The 19,151-nt window shown below is 38.7% G+C and overlaps 1 protein-coding gene across 3 annotated transcripts in view; it reads right to left on the reverse strand.

Annotated features, from left to right (window-relative positions):
• ACER3 (alkaline ceramidase 3) overlaps positions 1-19,151 on the reverse strand; it is a 171,240-nt gene that overhangs the window by 49,321 nt on the left and 102,768 nt on the right. For all 3 annotated transcript variants that reach the window (XM_045483902.1, XM_045483903.1, XM_045483904.1), the window contains 2 exons: positions 6,526-6,578; positions 4,042-4,123 (listed from right to left, as the gene is read on the reverse strand). In XM_045483902.1, the coding sequence (XP_045339858.1) occupies positions 4,042-4,123; positions 6,526-6,578 (135 nt within the window). The remainder of the gene's footprint in view (positions 1-4,041; positions 4,124-6,525; positions 6,579-19,151) is intronic.

A 19,151-nucleotide genomic window follows, 5' to 3' on the forward strand; every position in this document is an offset into this window, starting at 1 on the left:
CCCAGTTGCACAAACCCTAGTTTTAGGTTCCAGTGTCATGTGGGTGATTAAGTGCAATGCCTGTTTAAGATTCAGCATGCATTTACTGCCCTGTAGGAGTATGCCTTTAAAATGACATGGTAAAGAGTAATCAAAATTCAAATCATAATCCTGGAACGATTCCCATCACTTACGAGACAAGTCCAAATTTCAAAGCCTTCCATGATCTCACTCCTGACTTTCTGTTCGGCTTCATTGCTCTCCTCTTGTCCCTATTTCATCCTAGGCTCCAAAAAGTACAGTGCTTCCCCAAATGTGCTACTTCAATACTTCCAGATCTTTAAACATGCTGCTCTTTACTTCGTTCACAAATCCTCCCCGGCTCGCAAACTTTCATCTTCCAAGATTCAGCTCAAACCGTCCCTCTTTCTTGAAGTCTTTTCTGGGTCCTTCTCCACTCAGCAGAAGCTGCCACTCACCCTCCTTCAGGCCCTCACTGACCATGTGTAAACATCATGTAATTTGTTGGTTTGTTTCTCTCCCCTACAAGGCAATAATCTCTTTGACAGATATCTCTTTGGCAGATATCTCTATATCCTCATTTAATATAGTGCTGATCTCACAAAATTTTATGTAATTTTACAATTTGGCTACAAAATTTCTTATTCCTGTAGGAAGTTCCTACCCTCACTACAATAACAGCAGATTATTTAACAGCAGATTTATTTCTTTTCCCATACAGCTTTAGTAGGAAGATGTGTATGAGACACTATCTATCTGTAACTCTAAACTCAGTAAGGAAGAATGCTTTTCATCTCTGAAATGTGTTGTCAAAATATTAATTTTCCTTTGTATAGCTTCATATTCTCATTGTTATTAATAAATGAAATGCAAAAGGGCATGCCCTTTAAGACTTTTTTTAAGGCAAAAGAATTATGGAGTCCTTACTATGTGCCAAGTATTAATTTTCCTATATGAAATGTACGCTATTATTATCTTCATCGAACAGACAAGGAAAACTAATGCCCAAGTTTGGCCTGTGATGTGCCAAGTGACTTGCCCAAGGTTCCCAGTTAAATGTTCGTTCAAATTTAGATCTAACCGACTCCCAAGCCTGTATTTCCAACCACCGAACTTAGAAAGTGGTCCAGTCTTGGGGCACCTGGGTGGTTCACTCGGCTGAGCGTCCGGCTTCAGCTCAGGTCATGATCTCACGGTTTGTGACTTCGAGCCCCGCATCGGTCTCTGTGCTGACAGCTCAGAGCCTGGAGCCTGTTTCAGATTCTGTGTCTCCCTTTCTCTCTGCTCCTCCCCTGCTCGTGCTCTGTCTCTCTCTCTCTCTCTCTCAAAAATAAATAAACATTAAAAAAAAAATTAAAAAAAAAAAAAAAAAGAAAGTGGTCCAGTCTTAACTCTGCCACCAATTTTCCGTATGAACTTGGCTGGCCAGACAAGTAAGTCATTAACACTCTCTGGACTTTGTTCTCTTCTTTTTTACAACAACAAGATTTCCTTTCATCTCTGAAACACTAGGATTTTCTCACAATCAAGGAGTATGTAGTTTATGCAAGGACAATGCAGGGCAGTGTAGAAGCATAAGAAAACAGTGTATCTGTTCTTTCAACCTTCTATTCACCTTCTCAGCTCACTGATAATCTAACTTCTGCCTCCATCAATCTATTGCTGACAGTATGCTTATTATGGTTACTTGGTCTTTTAGTTGAAATTTTTATGGGTCAAACTTCAATCTTATTTTACTCAACCTCTCAGTGGCAACTAATACTGTTACTCCTTCTGGAAATCTCTTCATACTTTGTGATATTAGGCTCTCTAGTTTGCCTACGTTTCTGACTCCTTGTTCTCAGTTTCCTTTGCTGGCTCCATTTCTCCTACCTGACCCTCAAATGGCAGTGTTCCCATGTACAGCATGGTGTTTATACCTAATACTGGGCTGAATACTGGCACTTTGCTAAGAAAACAGATTTCAGGTGGTCTTCTCTCTCTCTCTCTCTCTCTCTCTCTCTCTCTCTCTCTCACACACACACACACACACACACACACACACACACACGGCAACTATGTGAGAAGCTATGTTAATTAGTTTGCCTATAGTAATCATTTCACTACGCATATCAAATCATCATGCTGTACACCTTGAATGTATATAACTTTTATTTTTAAAGTGTTGACTCATTGAAATCCTTAGGCATTATGAAAGTTTGCATAGTGACAGGATGTGAATGTCAAATAGACAAATCAACTGTAACTTTTAGAACTTTTAGGGTAAAGTATCATAAATGTATACTCTTGTTTATCTCTGTCAAAAAAAAAAAAAGTGTTCCATAGGGTCGCATCTTTGGTAATTTTAATGGTTCATGCTATCTGTGCCAGTTTATCTGTTCTCGCATTTCTAGTACCTCCCATACCCTGACAATTCTCAAACCCACATCTTTAGCTCAGCCTACCTGTTAATAAGCCTCAGGTGTCATTAACATCAGGCATCTCAATCTCAACACATTCCAAATTGAATTTATCTACCTCTACTCTGTGACACAAACCTACTCATTATCTTTCCTGCAAAATCTGCTCTTCCTTGAAGTTTTCCATCTTGGTTAAGAACCTATTATGTACCACGATGGCCAGGCTGTAAACAGAGGCATCATTCTAGACAATTCCTTCTTTTTACTCCATACCCACACCCTCTACTTAGTGGGTCACAAGTCTTATGGATTGTTATTTATGACAGCGTCTTTTTTTTTTTAAGATTTTATTTTTTTAAGTAATCTCTACACCCAACGTAGGGCTCAAACCGACAATCCAGAGATCAAGAGTAACGCAGCTTCACTGACTGAGCCAGCCAGGTGCCCCTATGACAGCTTCTTTTCATCCCCACACCTATTTTACTTCAGTCGGAGTCTCATATTTTGCCTAAGCAAATGCAAAAGTCCCTGAGTCTAGCCTCATATTCCTCTAATCCATCCCCTAAAATCAGTCATCTTTCTAACTAACCATGTTCTTCCTCAGCTATGGATCAGTTGATGGCTTCAAATTACCTTGAAGATAAAAATCCCAGTATATACAAGGGTCTTTATAATCTGACATTTATCTCATTAACTAGACTCATTCACTCATCACCACTTAACATATATTCTAGCCACATTAAATCTCTCCCGTTTCTGCTCGTAGTAATGATTTAATCAGAAAATGAAGTACTCAGTGTAGTATCTGGCACATAGTAAGTGCTTAAAAATGATAGTTTATTATGTTCCAAGGTTCTATGCCTAGGGACAATGTAACAGTCTATTTAGAAATACTTCATCACATTCTTGCCCCAGGGGCCTGGCAAACTCTTAACCATCAGTTAAAAGCCAGTTGAAAGGAGCTTTCCTTGACAAACCCAAGTAATTTTCATTCATGTGTCTTCTCATCATTTAACTAGTTCTTACCATTATTATTGTAATCATCACCTTTTGATGCAATTCTGTGCTTACATCTTTGATTTCTCTACTTGAATGTATTCCTTAAGCATAGCAACTGCTTCTTCGCAGTCTTTGTATTTTCTACTGCTTGATATGATAGGTTTGCAATTCGCATTTGTTGAAATGAATTATCTCTTAATACAAAATGCACTTTACTTGAGGGAAAAAAGCACTAGGATAGGATGAGAAGTGACCACGAACTCATTATCAGGAAAAGGTTAACCATTAAAGTAGTCACAGTAGGCCCAACAGAGCAGAATCAATCACTTTCTTTTAACAAACAGGAGGTACTATGTCCATCCATGAAAAAAAGTTAATTCTTTCCCCATTGCTACTAAATATTTGCCCTTTGACTTTTTCTCCCTTCAAATAAATAAACAAACAAACAGATTTTTAAAAAGTTGTTTCAACTTTTTGTTGAGAAATAACACCTAAACAGGAGATAAAGAAACAGTATCTGTGAGTTTTGTGCAGAAACATTTCAGTTTGAACAGCATGAAGCAAACACTAGAAGTAAAATGTGCCAAACTCCGCACATGGCTGGTTCACATGTTTAATCTCTTAGAAACAAAATATGACTTACTGTGGTTACTATTAAACTGAAAAGAACTAAGATAAAAAGCAGATGGTAGTTTACAGAGTTCTTCATCTTGAAACATTCAAACCTTTAAAAAAATAGAGAAAGAAACTTGTTTTAGAATATGTAACTAGGAAAACAAATAGAATGCTGTTTTAACGCTTGTATACACATCTCTGGATCCAGCGATGCCCCCATTTCCTCCCAAACTCTCATCTTAGAGAATTTGCACTGCCTACTTGCACTTCCGCCAAGACGCTGGGTGAATCAGGAGTAGGCACCTGGCTTAAATTGGAACAATGAGAGGCTCTCTCCTGAAAACTTGGGAGCCAGAGCCTGAATCAATTAAGTGTACAGAATCCAAGTATAAAGGCTTATGGATTGAAAATCTGATGCTCGTATTTGGGCACCTAAATTGAATGAACAAGAAGATGAATGAGCAGAGAAGTGATCTGCATGGAGAGAAAAATAAAGCAGATTCAAAGACTTGAGACCATGCGAAGAAGGAATGGGGAGAAGAGCGGGAGACAGAATCTGCCCTTGAGTTGTAGCCAGGCTATACTTCCTGCTATTATGTTTCATCTATTTCCTCATATCCCTAAAATAAATAAATCTCTCTGAACTCAAGCCAGCTTGGGTAGGTTTCTAAATCTTGTGAGCCATTCTGACTAAGGCACGCTATTACAGAAAATATCACTGTATTATAATGGTTTCTTTTACCAGTCTCCTCAACCAGATTGTGAACAACTCATGTGCAGGGATAAAATCTTTTTCTCATGTGTCTAATCACTAGGCTCACTTAATCAACTGAGCCACCCAGGCAGCCCTGGCCCACATTATTTCTAAGATCTCTTTTACCTTTAAGTTCTGTTACTTGATGACTTATTAAAAAAAGCTCACCTGAAGGTGTTTTTCTAGATCAGGAGCAGCAAACTACCGCCCAAAGGCTCAAGCTCTTTTTGGGTAAATAACACAGTCACGAGCATTTGTCTACCTATTATCGGGGTGCCTGTAGCTTCAACACTACACAAGCAGAGATGAAGATCAACAGAGACCACAGGCCCACAAAACCTAAAATAATTACTATCTGTCCCTTTACAGAAAAAAATTCAGATGAGCTCTTTTTAATAATATATTTTCGCAAATGATTCTGATTTTTAGTTATCTTTAGAAGAAAATATTCTTGAGCTAGCAATGATGATCACATCGAAAAGAACCAGGTAACACATCACATAAGGCTTTAGAGAAGTTTTAAGTACTAGTGCTAGGGAACTGAAGGCATACTTAGAAGGCAAGGTTATTAAACTTGTAGTTCAATTTCCAACTCGGACACTTACAACTACACAGCTTAGGCAAGTCACCTAAGCAGAAGCTCGGCTTACGTCCTTAGAAAAGTTACTAAATCTGTGCTTTACTTCATCATCTATAAAATGAGGATAATGGGGCGCCTGGGTGGCGCAGTCGGTTAAGCGTCCGACTTCAGCCAGGTCACGATCTCGCGGTCCGGGAGTTCGAGCCCCGCGTCAGGCTCTGGGCTGATGGCTCAGAGCCTGGAGCCTGCTTCCGATTCTGTGTCTCCCTCTCTCGCTGCCCCTCCCCCGTTCATGCTGTGTCTCTCTCTGTCCCAAAAATAAATAAACGATGAAAAAAAAAAATGAGGATAATACCAAGTTACCTTGCACAACTGAGAAAATTAGAGATGGCTTTTACACTGCCTAGCACAATTACAGGTACAAAGGACATAAATATTATTTTTATGGCACACTATATAAAATTTTTACCTAATTTGTATACAATCAGGGTGCCTGGGTGGCTCAGTTGGTTATGCGTCTGACTCTTGATTTTGGCTCTGGTCATGATCTCACGGGTCCATGAGATGGAGTTCCATACTCTCAGCATGAAGCCTGCTTAGGATTCTCTCTCTCTCTGCCCCTCCCCCGTGCTCTCTAATAAACTTAAAACTTTTTTAAATAAAAATAAATTTGTACGGGCGCCTGGGTGGCTCAGCCAGTTAAATGTCCAACTTCGGTTCAGGTCATGATCTTGCGGTTTGTGAGTTAAGGCCCTGCGTCAGGCTCTGTGCTGACAGCTCAGAGCCTGGAGCTTGCTTCGGATTGATTCTCTGTCTCCCCCTCTCTCTCTCTTCCTTCCCTGCCCACACTCTGTTTATCTCTCTCTCTCTCAAAAATAAATAAACACTAAAAAAATAAATTTGCATACATTCATAACTCAAGGAAAGGCAGACTATTTAAGTCAAATTTAAGTAAGAGTCTATCTAAACTTTTATGAGATCATAAAAGTTAATAAACAACATTATTATAACTTCCCAGATATTATACTTTACATGAAGATCACAGAAGTTAGAACCTTTTACACTATTACAACCTCCCAGTAATATAACAGGGTTAACTATATTACTTAATTCAGTATGAAGTGAATACGAATTTTAAAATATATCAAACAACTGAATTTTAAACGTTAAGTACTTACATGCAGTACACAAATATACAACAGCTGTAAATCATTGGGAGTTCATCCAATAGCTATAAGAAACAAAGAAAGAGCACTTGAATATTGTAGAGGTGCAATTATTATGCAAATAAAAATAAAACGTCAGAATGATTATGATAGTCACCTCTTATTATCTAATATCTTTTACTAATTCTTTCATATATTTAACATCTTATTTACTCTGAGTGTTGGGGAAGGTCATTGAAAGGAAGTGACCGTTGGTTGACCTGTGAACTGGACCTGGGCAATTGGGGGGGGCTCCTCACCTCCACCCACCCTTGGAATAGGACCTCTGCTTTTCTTGCTCCCAGAGGCAGTTCCAAGGACATAGACTTAGACATAGTCTTAGACAATGATGTGGTACCCTTGAGATAGTGATGTTGCTGTTGAAAACACCTGCAAGGTATACCTTACTGAACCTAACTAAGGCCTCTTTACAAATGTTTAAGATTCGGTGGGCAGGTGGGGAGACCCATTGCTGCCACCCAAGACAAGCCTCGTAAGTAAGTACTCTCTGCCTATTAAAACTGCCAACTACCAACCTGGAGTGGCCTGCCTCTTTCTTCTGCCTTTCTCTGCCCTCTGCTTATGGGGGTTGGTTTGTTGTTGCTGAACAAACAAGCTTATCCATCCATCTATCCTAATGTACACACCTAAATAGGACGCCTGACTCACTAGGCAGCTCAGATCAGTTCAGTACCACAAACTATGTTATCATACTTCCAGGAAAGACATATGTCTATCATCTATAGGGGTGTGGGTCCTATCAATGTTCTTTTGCATTTTCCCTTTTTCTAGAACACCTAAGATGGATAAAATGTCCACTAATATACATTAAGAAGGGATATTAATGGCTGGGAAAGTCATTCGGTTAATCTAAGTAACCTATGTTTCTGAAAAATATTATTATTAGCAATAATAATTATAACTATTACGTATTAAACTACAAGCTACACACTAAGCTAAATGTTGCAGATAGGTTGTTTCTAATCCTTAAACCAATCCTATAGAAGTTAGTTGTTGAGCATATAATGAAAACAAGACATAGTCATTGCCTTTGAGGGATTCACATTCTAGTGAGGTGGAGGGAATGAAAAACGTAATTAAATATAAAGATTCCATTTTGACAACCATTAAGAGTCATAAAGATTTTCCTTACAGGAGTGATACATAACCTGAGACCTAGAAAATACGCAGATATGAGTAAGATGAAGAGGGACTGAGGGGAAGAGGAGAACCCGTAAGCAGTGGAAATATAATGTGCAAAGGTCCTGTCGCAGGAAGGGGATTTCAAGAAATGAAAAATGTTCATTGCAATTGAAGCTTAATTAATGATGAAGAGAAAGGATATAAAATGAGGCTGGAGAGATAAGCAGCAAATAGATCAGGCAAGCGTTTTAGGCTGAAAGGGATTTTTTTTTTTATGTTTATTTTTTGAGACAGAGAGAGATAAACAGAGCATGAGTAGAGAGGGAGACACAGAATCCAAGCAGGCTCCAGGCTCTGAGCTGCCAGCACAGAGCCCGACACAGGGCTTGAACTCATACGCAGTGAGATCATGACCTGAGCTGAAGTCGGACAATTAACTGACTGAGCCACCCAGATGCCCCAGCCGCTGAAAAGATTTAAACCAAGTGGCTGTCTTCATGAGCTTGGGCTGTTATAGCAATACCTTAGACTGGGTAGCTAAAACAACAGAATTTATTCCTCACAGCTCTGGAGGTTGGGAGGTCCAAGATGATGATACTGGCAGATTTGGTACTTGGTGAAAGTTCTCTTCTTGACTTGCAGATGGCTGCCTTCTCTGTAACCTCACATGGGAAAGGGTAACAGAGAGCAAGTTCTCTGGTCTCTTCTTAGAAGGACACTAATCCCATCATGAAAACCCCATCCTCATAACCTCATCTAAACCTAATGACCATCTTAAGGTCCCATCTCCAAATATTGTCACACACGGTTCTAGAGATTCAACATATGAGGGGACACAATTCACTCTATAGTGGTGGTGGTAGTGTGTTTAAAATATAGGTTTTATTATTTTTCAGGTATGGTGAGGCCAACAGATCAGGAGATGACTGCCACGGAAAAGACAGTTTGTTATTCACAGTTCCTATGCCAAGCAGGGCCACAAGGGAAAGCACCACCATCAGTCAGGAGGCACAATGAGCAAGGGGAAAGCATAGATGACAACCGTTATTGTGGTTTCCCAGAGAAAGGCAAAGTAAGGGAGGGTAAGCAGGCTTAGCATTGGCTAATTTGAATAATTTCAGCAGGCTCTAGGGGCTAGGAGCTATCTGGTACGTGGCGGTGGTGATTAGGGCATGGATTTTAAAATCTGGGTAACACAAATATGAAAATCCTATTTCAAAGCCATAAGTAGCAAAATTATGACTGGTAAAGAACACAGAGTTCCAGGATAGCGTGGGGTGTGTGTCTGAAGAGGAGTCTGAAGAGGTAGGCAGAGGCCAGATCACAGCCTGTGAGCCTGACTTATGGCAAGTATTAAAGATGTTTAAAAAGTGACATGCCTTCTGGAGACCAGGGACTGTATTTTACACATCTCATTTCTAACACTTGTACAAAGCCTAGCAAACACTGCTCAAAGAATGGAAACAATTAGTTTTGTTTGTAGGAACAGTATTTGTCTTCTGGTATGACAACGGATGGGGGAGGCAGGGACACCAATTAGGAAACAGTTACAGAAATGAGGACTGGAGATGATGGATTAAGGTCGTGGCTGTGCAGACAGCTAGAGGTAGATGTATTTGAGAGCTACTCTGGAAGTTGAATCAAGAGCTTTCAGTGTTTCCAGTAGTGAGAAAGCAGAAGAAATTAAAGATGAATCACAGGTTTTTAGCTTGGGCTTTCAGTGTAAGGTGTTTCCATTCATTGAGATAGGGAGCAAAGGAGAAAGAAGGGTAATATTTATAACCAGAACATGTATTATTTACAATAGCATGTAAGCTATTTTTGTTTTTGTATTGTAAGGAAAATTATAGATGAACAAACATTTTTCTTTGGTTTTGTTTTCTAGGATAAGTATGAGAAATTTATTTTTTTTTTACTTATGAGAAGAAGATGAATACTTTTTTTATACTAGCATCTATTTTTTTCCACTATCAATCATATATGCTCAGTAGAGAATACCTAAAAATCTCTTCTAATATTAAAATTCTATGATTCTAAATTATTCTTTGGTACTTTCCACTTTTCATTTGAAGTCCTCTACTAGTGTCTCTACTCCTCCTCTAATGTTTTTCTCAAACCCAGTCCCAAATGCATTGCTTCTGGCTAGTCGCCGAAAGTATGTGACACATTAATCATGAGAAAGGAGTTAGTCATCGCTTACAATAGTACCCTTCACTGAGGCACACATAATAGTACTCAAAGGAATGAATCACTAACAATGACTCCATAATGGTGGTTTCAGGCACTCTGATCAGCTAAAGAAAAAGGAAGGAAACTATTACTTATGAAACACTTATTTACCAGATCCTATGATGACACTTTCACAAATGCCAATCAATTGATCCTCACAATACTCCTATAGGTATTATTAAATCCATTAGATAGATGAAGAAACAAAAGCTCAGCAAAATTAAGTGGCATATCTATGCTCAAACAGCCAGCAAAGTGGTAGTAGATTTTTAGTTCTATTTTTTTAAATTCTATTTATTTATTTATTAAGAGAGAGGGAGAGAGAGAAGGTGGGGGGGGGGCACAAATAGGGGAGGGGCAGAGAGAGAGAATCCCAAGCAGGCTCTACGCTGTCAGCATAATCTCACAACCATGAGATCATGACCTGAGCCAATATCAAGAGTTACACATTAACCAACTGAGCCACCCAGGCGCCCCTATATTTTTAGTTCTTTCACCATTCTGGTATTTTGCATTTGAACACAAGCCAGGTCAGTCCTCAGAATTGAATATTGTCATGATCTATTCAGCACACAGTAGGAGAGCCTACTTCTTCCTTCGCTCAGATTCTTAGTCTCACCTTGTCTCAGTGCATTCATGCAGCTGTTTGTTTCTTTGTTTTTATTACATTTTTTAAAGGTTTGTTTATTTTTGAGAGAGAGAGATAAAATGTGAGCGGGGCAGGGGCAGAGAGAGAGGGGGAGACACAGAATCTGAAGCAGGATCCAGGCTCTGAGCTGTCAGCACAGAGCCCAACGTGGGGCTCAAACCCACTAACTGTGAGATCACGACCTGAGCCGAAGCCGAACGCTTAACCAACTGAGCCACCCAGGCGCCCCAGTTGTTTCTTTATGTATGTGATAGACACACGCTACCTTCCAGGGTTACTGTTTTAGGAATAGCATGAATGGACAGCAGGAATGATCCTAGAGATTTTAAAACTTATCTAGTTCTTAGAAAACATGTGCTTAAGGGAATGTCAGAGGTTGCTGTATGCACGGAATTAGACTAGGTATGTTTTGTAAATTGTTCTGGCTACCTGTTACTGTATAGCAAACCACCTTAAAACTCAGTGGCTTAAAATACTAATATTTACTTTGCTGATTAGTATGCATTTTGAGCCGACCTGGGAGGGAGAAGTTCATCTCTCCTTCACTCAATGTCAGCTGGGACAGCTCAAAGGCTGAGGGCTGAAATCATCTAAAGATTCACACACTCAAATTTTGGGCAGTTGATGCTGGCTGCAGTCTGGGGACTTCAGGTGAGGCTGTGGCAGCAACATCTATACATGGCCTTTCCACATGGCTGACTGGCTTCTTTACCACAAGGTGCTGGGTTCCTAGGGTAAGCATCCCAGGAGGATGAGGAAGAAGTTCTTCGCCTTTTGTGACTCACCCTTGGAAGTCATTTAGCTTCCTGTCCACCATAGTAACAGTCCTGCCCAGATTCAAGGTCAAGGATCAGAGATCCTACCTCTTGAAGAGAGTCGATGTCACATTGTAATAACAGCGGGTGAGATGAGATATACTGGTGCTAACATCTTTGGAAAATACAATAATCCGCCACATAAATAAAACTCAAAACTGAATTAAATACCTCCACCCCCACTTCCAAGAACAGGAGGTAGTCTGCTTTAGGATGAAGGGTATTCAGATTGGCTTATTATCATTACTATTCCTCCAAAGCACCTTTGGAATCTTTTAAAGTCTCTTTTCTTTTAAAACAAGCATAAACATGTATTTTCTTCATTGCAAAAGTATTTTATGCTCATTATAGGAAATCTGGAAAACAAAGAAATGAAATATAATTCTCTATAATCCCATACATAATCCAGGGATAACTACTATTTAATACTTCAGTGCATCTCTTTAGTTATTCACTCATGTGGTTAAATGTCCTTCCTTCTTTCTTTCTTTCTTTCTTTCCTTCCTTCCTTCCTTCCTTCCTTCCTCATTCCCTTCTTCCCTTCCATTTACATATTTATTGGGCACATGCCATGTGCCAGCACTAGTCTATATGGTAAAGTCCAGTGGTATTTAAGATAAGTGAAATCTCTGCTGTCAAGAAGTTTACATTCTAGTTGAAGACTACAAATAAGGTAAATTCAAATGGTGATAAGTGCTATGAAAAGAATAAAGTAAATGTCACTTGTGGAAAGGACTGCTCTACATAAAGTGGTTATAAAAGGCATATCTGAGTAGGTAACATTTGCACTGAGGAGGCAGAAGGAAGCAGACATGCAAAGATATGAGAGAAAAGTTTTGCAGCAGAGGAAACAGCAATCACAAAGGCCATGAGGCAGTGTCTGAAGAACAGTAAGGCCAGTATGGCTGGAGTGAAGTAAACAATGCAGAGGAACAGTAAAAACTGAAGTTAGAGAACTGGACCAGGGCCAGATCATGCAGGCCATAGTAGAGAACTGAAATTTCACCTGAAGTGCAAAGGGATGCCTTGGAGAGCTTTAAGCAGAAGAATGGTATGATCTAAAATGTTAAACACTACCTTGGATGGTTGTAGGGGCAACTGTTGACTACTGCAGTAGCCAAGAAATAAGATGGTGATGGCTTACACAATGTCCAGTGAGGTAAGGAAAAAGAATAAGGGAGTTTCCTTTTATGTAAAAGAAAACTGGAAAGTCAAGACAAGTATTTCACAAAGAAAAAAGCAAATATCGTGTAGAATGCTATGGAGAGGTCAAATAATAAGATAGAAATGTATCTACTGGATTTGGCAAGATGAAGGTGACTGGTGACCTTGACAATAGCAGTTTCTGTGAAATGAAGGGAAGAAAATACCTAACTGTAATGAGAGGAAAACAGAGGGAGGTAAGTGTAGAGAGAGCAAAGACACTCGAGTGGTTTTGATGTGAAAGGGAGCCAAAACATGATTCAACAGCTGGGGCTGGCCACAGGGTCAAGGGAGGAGTAATTTTTAAAAGATGGGAGTTATTTGAGTATGTTTGTATGCAGATGGCAGTGAACAAGTGTAGTGACTGTCTAAAGACCATGGTGGAGCCAGAGACTGGGATGGAGTTTATAACTGCAGGCATGAGTCTTTGAGGAGGTGGGAGGGGAGACTGGCCTTTGATAGGAGTTGGAACATTTCTCCCACAAAAACAGGAGGAAGATGATAGTGGTAGAAACATGAGGATGTTTCTTACTGATTTCTTCTATATTTTTGGTGAAATATTGAAGATATTAGTGAGGAGAAAGGGAAACGAGGCAAAAGAGATATAAAAAGAAATCCAAAAAAGAAAGAGGGACAAGTATGAAATAACAGTTCTGAAGAACAGAAATGGAAATTGTCAGGGAAATGTAATGGTACTGTCTTATGGCACTGAGTGGCTATTTGAGTTTTCGTTCAATAATTTAAAAGTGAGGGGGTGGCTGGGTGGCTCACTCGCTTAAGCACTGACTTTGGCTCAGGTCGTAATCTGACGGTCTGTGAGTTCGAGCCCCGTGTCAGGCACTGTGCTGACAGCTCAGAGCCTGGAGCCTGCTTTGGATTCTGTGTCTCCTTCTCTCTCTGCCCCTCCCCTGCTCATGCTCTGTCTCTCTCTCTCTCAAAAATGAATAAACATTAAAAAAAATAATTTAAAAGTGAGATAATTTAACAAAGGGATAAAATTTCTATGAGCAATGTTTAGTTACTCAGTTCAGGCACAGGATATGCAGATAACTTAGCTTGATCTGGGTTGAATACTGCTCAGGAAGCAAGGGGCAATATTAAGAATATTTATATGGGTAGGTGGGAGTTACTGTAATTTTGGGCCACAGATTACAAACTTTGTAAAAAGGGAAAAGAAATGAAGCAAAATGTACTTCCTTCCGGTCTTTTTTCTATTGTTTATAAGATTGATTTTACATTACACAAAGTTTTGTCTTTATGACAGTTTCCCATTTTACTGGTTTTCAAAATATTATTTATTTATTTAATTTTTAAAGATATTCAATCAGAGGGGCACCTGTGTGGCTCAGTTGGTTAAGCATCTGACTCTTGATTTCAGCTCAGGTCATGATCTCACAGTTTGTGAGATTGAGCCCCACATGGGCTCTGGGCTGACAGCGTGGAGACTGCATAGGATTCTCTCTCCCTCTTTCTCTCTGCCCCAAACCCCACGTGCCTATGCTCTCTCTCCCTCAAAATAAATGAAGAAACATTAAAAAAAAAAAAAAAAAAAGACACTCAAACAGAGATCATTTTTTCTTTATTTTATTTTTTTTAAGTAACCTTTATGCCCAATGTACAGCTTGAACTCACACCCTGAGATCAAGAGTCACATGCTCTACGGACTGAGCCAGCCAGGCGCCCATCAAAATATTATTTTAAATGGCTATAGTACACTTCAACACATAGTTATATCATAGTATATGTAACAGTCTCCTTTTTGTTAAACATTTAGATCATTTAAAAACTGTATCATGTGTAACACTGTCACATGTGTAACACGCTTGTAAAACATCTTTTCCCTATCTTTGATTACTTTTTAGGATGTATACGTATATGTAGGAGTACAATTACTGGGTCAAAGAACACGTACAATGTTTTTCTTTAAAAAAAAATTAAAACAACTTCAAGGTACAGAAAAGTTTGAAGGGAAGTACAAAGAACTTTACTCTCTCTGAACCATTTGAATAAGTTGCCGACATGAGGTTCCATTACTCCCAAGTACTTTAGTGTATGTTTCTTACAAAGATATTCGCTTGGATTATATGCCTTGATCAAATTAAATTTATCACAGGAATGCAAGATTGGTTCAACATAGGAGAATCAATCAATGTACTAGACTATACTAATATAATAAAGGAGAAAAACCACATGGTCATCTCAAGAGATTCAGAAAAAAAATATTTGAAAATGCCAACATCTTTTCATGACAAAAAACACTCAGCAAACTAGGAATAGAATGGGAACTCCCTCAGCCTAATAAAGAGCATTCACACAAAACCCCAGCCAACATTATAACTAATGATGAAAAACTAAAAGCTTTCTTCCTAAGATCAGAAGCAAAACAAGAATGTCTGCTCTTTCCACTTCTTCTTTTTTTTTTTTTTTTTAAATTTTTTTTTCAACGTTTATTTATTTTTGGGACAGAGAGAGACAGAGCATGAACGGGGGAGGGGCAGAGAGAGAGGGAGACACAGAATCAGAAACAGGCTCCAGGCTCTGAGCCATCAGCCCCAGAGCCCGACGCGGGGCTCGAACTCACGGACCGCGAGATCGTGACCTGGCTGAAGTCGGACGCTTAACCGACTGCGCCACCCAGGCGCCCCTGCTCTTTCCACTTCTATTCAACAGTGTACTAGAAGTTCTATTCAGGGCAATTAGGCAAGAAAAATAAGTAAAAGGCATCCAATTGATAAGTAAGATATAAAACTATATTTGCATACGACACGATCTTGTATTCAGGAAACCCTAACAAATCCACATATGCACACACAAAAAACTACTAGAGGTAAAAAAAAAAAAAAAAAAAAAAAAAGTTCAGCAGTGCTGTGGGATACAAAAATATGCAAAAATCATTGTTATTTCTATAAATTAGCATGAGAAATAAAAATGAAATTAAGAAAAATACATTACTTATGAATGAATACATTTAACAAAAGAAGTCAAGACTTACACACTAACTATAAAATATCACTGAAAGAAATTAAAGACTTAAATAAATGGGAAGACATCCTATGTTCAAGGATTAGAAGACACTATTAAAGAAAGCAATACTCTCCAAAGTGATCTGTGGATTCAATGGAATCCCTTTCAAAGTCCCAGCTAATTTTTGCAGAAATTGATAATCTGATCCTAAAATTCACATGGAAATGCAAGGGACCCAGAATAGTTTAAACAGTTTTTGAAAACAAGAACAGGGGCACCTGGGTGGCTCAGTTAGTTGAGCATCCAACTCTTGAGTTTGGCTTGCGTTGTGATCCCAGGGTTATGGGATCAAGCCCTGTGTCAGGCTACATGCTGAGCATGGAGCCTGCTTAAGATTCTCTCTCTCCCCCTCTGCCCTTCACCCCCTGCCTGTGCACTTGTGCACTTGTGCACGTGCATGGTCGCTCTCTCTCCCCAAAGAGGAAGGAGAAGAACAACAACAAATTTGGAGGACTCACAGCTCCTGATTTCAAAATTTACAAATCTATAGTAATCAAGGCTGTGTGATACTAGTACAAGTACAGACCAATGGAACAGAACTGAGAGTTAAACTGAGAGTCAAGAAATAAATTCATACATTTATGATTGTTTGATTTTAGGCAGGGGTGCCAAGAAAATTCAATGTCAAAAGAATAGTCTTTTCAACAAATGATTCTGGGGCAACTGGATATCCACGTGCAAAAGAATGAAGCTAGACCTTGACCTCACACCATATAAAAAAAAAATGAACTTAAAATGGATTAAAGAATCAGGAGAACAAATGCTATTAAAATGTCCATACTACCCATACTACCCAAAGATCACCCAAAGTGATCTATAGATTTAATGCAATCTCTATCAAAATAGCAATAGCAGTTTTCACAGAACTAGAACAAATAATCCTAAAATTTGTATGGAACCACAAAAGACCCTGAATGGCCAAAGCAATCTTGAAAAAAAAAAAAAAAAAAAAGAACAAAACTGGAGGCATCACAATTCCAGATTTCAAGATATGCTATGAAGCTGTAGTAATCAAAACAGTATGGTACTGCCCCCTCCCCCAAAAAAGACACATAGATCAATGGTACAGAATAGAGAGCCCAGAAATAAACCCAGGATCATACAGTCGATTAATCTATGACAAAGGAGACAAGAATCTACAATGGGAAAAAAGACAATCTCTTCCAACTGGTGCTGGGAAAACTGGACAACTACATGCAAAAAAAAAAAAAAAAAAAAAAATCAAACTGGACCACTTCCTATACCATACACAAAAATAAACTCAAAATGGATTAAACAACTGAATGTGGAACCTGAAACCATAAACATCCTAGAAGAGAACACAGGCAGTATCGGCCATAGCAACATTTTTCTAGATATGTCCCCTAAGGCAAGGGAAACAAAAGCAAAAATAAACTATTGGGACTTCATCAAAACAAAAAGCTTCTGCACAGCTAAGGAAACAACCAACAAAACTAAAAGATAACCTACTGGATGGGAGAAGATATTTGCAAATGATATATCTGGTAAAGGGTTAGTATCAAAAGTATATTAACTCAACACCAAGACAACAATCCAATTAGAAAATGGGCAGTGGACATGAACAGACATTTCTCCAAAGAAGATATACAGATGGCCAACAGACACATGAAGAGATGCTCAACATTACTCATCATCAGGTAAATGCAAATCAAAACCACAATGAGATATCATCTCATATCTGTCAGAACGGCTAAAGTCAAAAACACAAGAAACAAGTGTTGGTGAGGATGTGGAGAAAAAGGAACCCTTGTGCACTGTAGGCGGGAATACAAACTGGTACAGCCGCTGTGGAAAACAGTATGGAGGCTTCTCAAAAAAATTAAAAACAGAATTACCATATGATCCAGTAGTTCCACTGCTGGGTATTGACCCAAAGGAAAAAAAAAACATTAATTTGAAAAGATATATGCACCATGTTTATTGTGGCATTATTTACAATAACCAAGATACGGAAGCAATCCAAGTATCCATCCATAGATGAATGGTAATAAGATGTGGTAAATATGTACAGTGGAATGTTACTCGGTCATAAAAGAGAATGAAATCTTGCCATTTGCAACAACATGGATGGATCTAGAGGGTATAATGCTAAGTGAAATAAATCAAAGAAAAATACCATATGATTTTACTCACGTGTATATTTAAGAAACAAACCAAAGAAAAAATGAGACAAACAAAAAGAGATTCTTAAATATAGAAAACAAACTGGTGGTTGCCAGAGGGAGGTGAGTGAGTATTGGGTGAAATAGGTGAAGGGGATTAAGAGTACATTTGCCATGATGAGCAATGAATACCATACAGAATTGTTCAATCACTATACTGTACACCTGCAACTAATATAATATTTTATGTTAATTATACTGGAATTTAAAAAAATGGACCAAAGACCTAAATGTAAGAGCTAAAACTATTAAGTTCTTAGAAGAAAACACAGGTATAAATCTTCATGACCTTGGATTAAGCAATGGTTTCTTAGATATGATATTAAAAGCACAGGCAACCTAAGAAAAAAATCAAAACCAGTTTGCTTCAAAGGATGCTATTAAGAAAATAAAAAAACAACCCACAGAATGGAAGAAGATATTCACAAACTATGTATTCAATAAGGGTCTAATACCCAAGATATGTACCCTTAAAACTCAATGATAAAAAGGCAAATAACACAATTTAAGAATGGGTAAAGGATCTGAATAGATATTTTTCCTGTGAAGATATACAAACGGGCAATAAGCACATGAAAAAATGTTCAACATCACTGGAAAATGCAAATCAAAACCACAATGAGATATCATTTCATAACCAGCAGGATGGCTATACTCAAAAGGAAGGACGAATATGGAGAAATTGCTGGTGGGAACGTAAAAGGGCACAGCCACTTTGAAAAATAGTCTAGTAACTCTTCAAAAGGTTAAAAACAGAATTACCATGTGACCTAGCAATTCCATTTCTTTTTTTTTTTTTTTTTATGTTTATTTATTTCTGAGACCGAGAGACAGAGCATGAGTGGGGAGGGGCAGAGAGAGAGGGAGACACAGAATCAGAAGCAGGCTCCAGGCTCTGAGCTGCCAGCACAGAGCCCGACGTGTGCTCGAACTCACAAACCGTGAGATCATGACCTGAGCCGAAGCCGGATGCTCAACAGACTGAGCCACCCAGGCGCCCCATAGCAATTCCATTTCTAATAAATAAATATTTAAGAGAATTGAAAACATATATCCACACAAAATCTTGCACACAAATGTTCACAGCAGCATTATGTATAAAACCCAAAAAGTGGAAATAGCCCAAAGTCCATTCATTGACAAATGAGAAACAAAATGTGGTATACCCATATAATGTAGTATTATTCACCCTAAGTCAAAGAAGCCAGACATGAAAGGTCACACACTGTATGATCCATTACAATGACATGTCCAGAATAGGCCAATCTACAGAGACAGAGAGTAATGAGAAGAGATGGCTAATGGGCATGGGGTTTCTCTTTGGGATGATAAAAGTGTTTGGAATTAGTGGTG

Source organism: Leopardus geoffroyi, chromosome D1 (assembly GCF_018350155.1).
Source record: "Leopardus geoffroyi isolate Oge1 chromosome D1, O.geoffroyi_Oge1_pat1.0, whole genome shotgun sequence".
NCBI classification, from domain to species: domain Eukaryota; kingdom Metazoa; phylum Chordata; class Mammalia; order Carnivora; family Felidae; genus Leopardus; species Leopardus geoffroyi.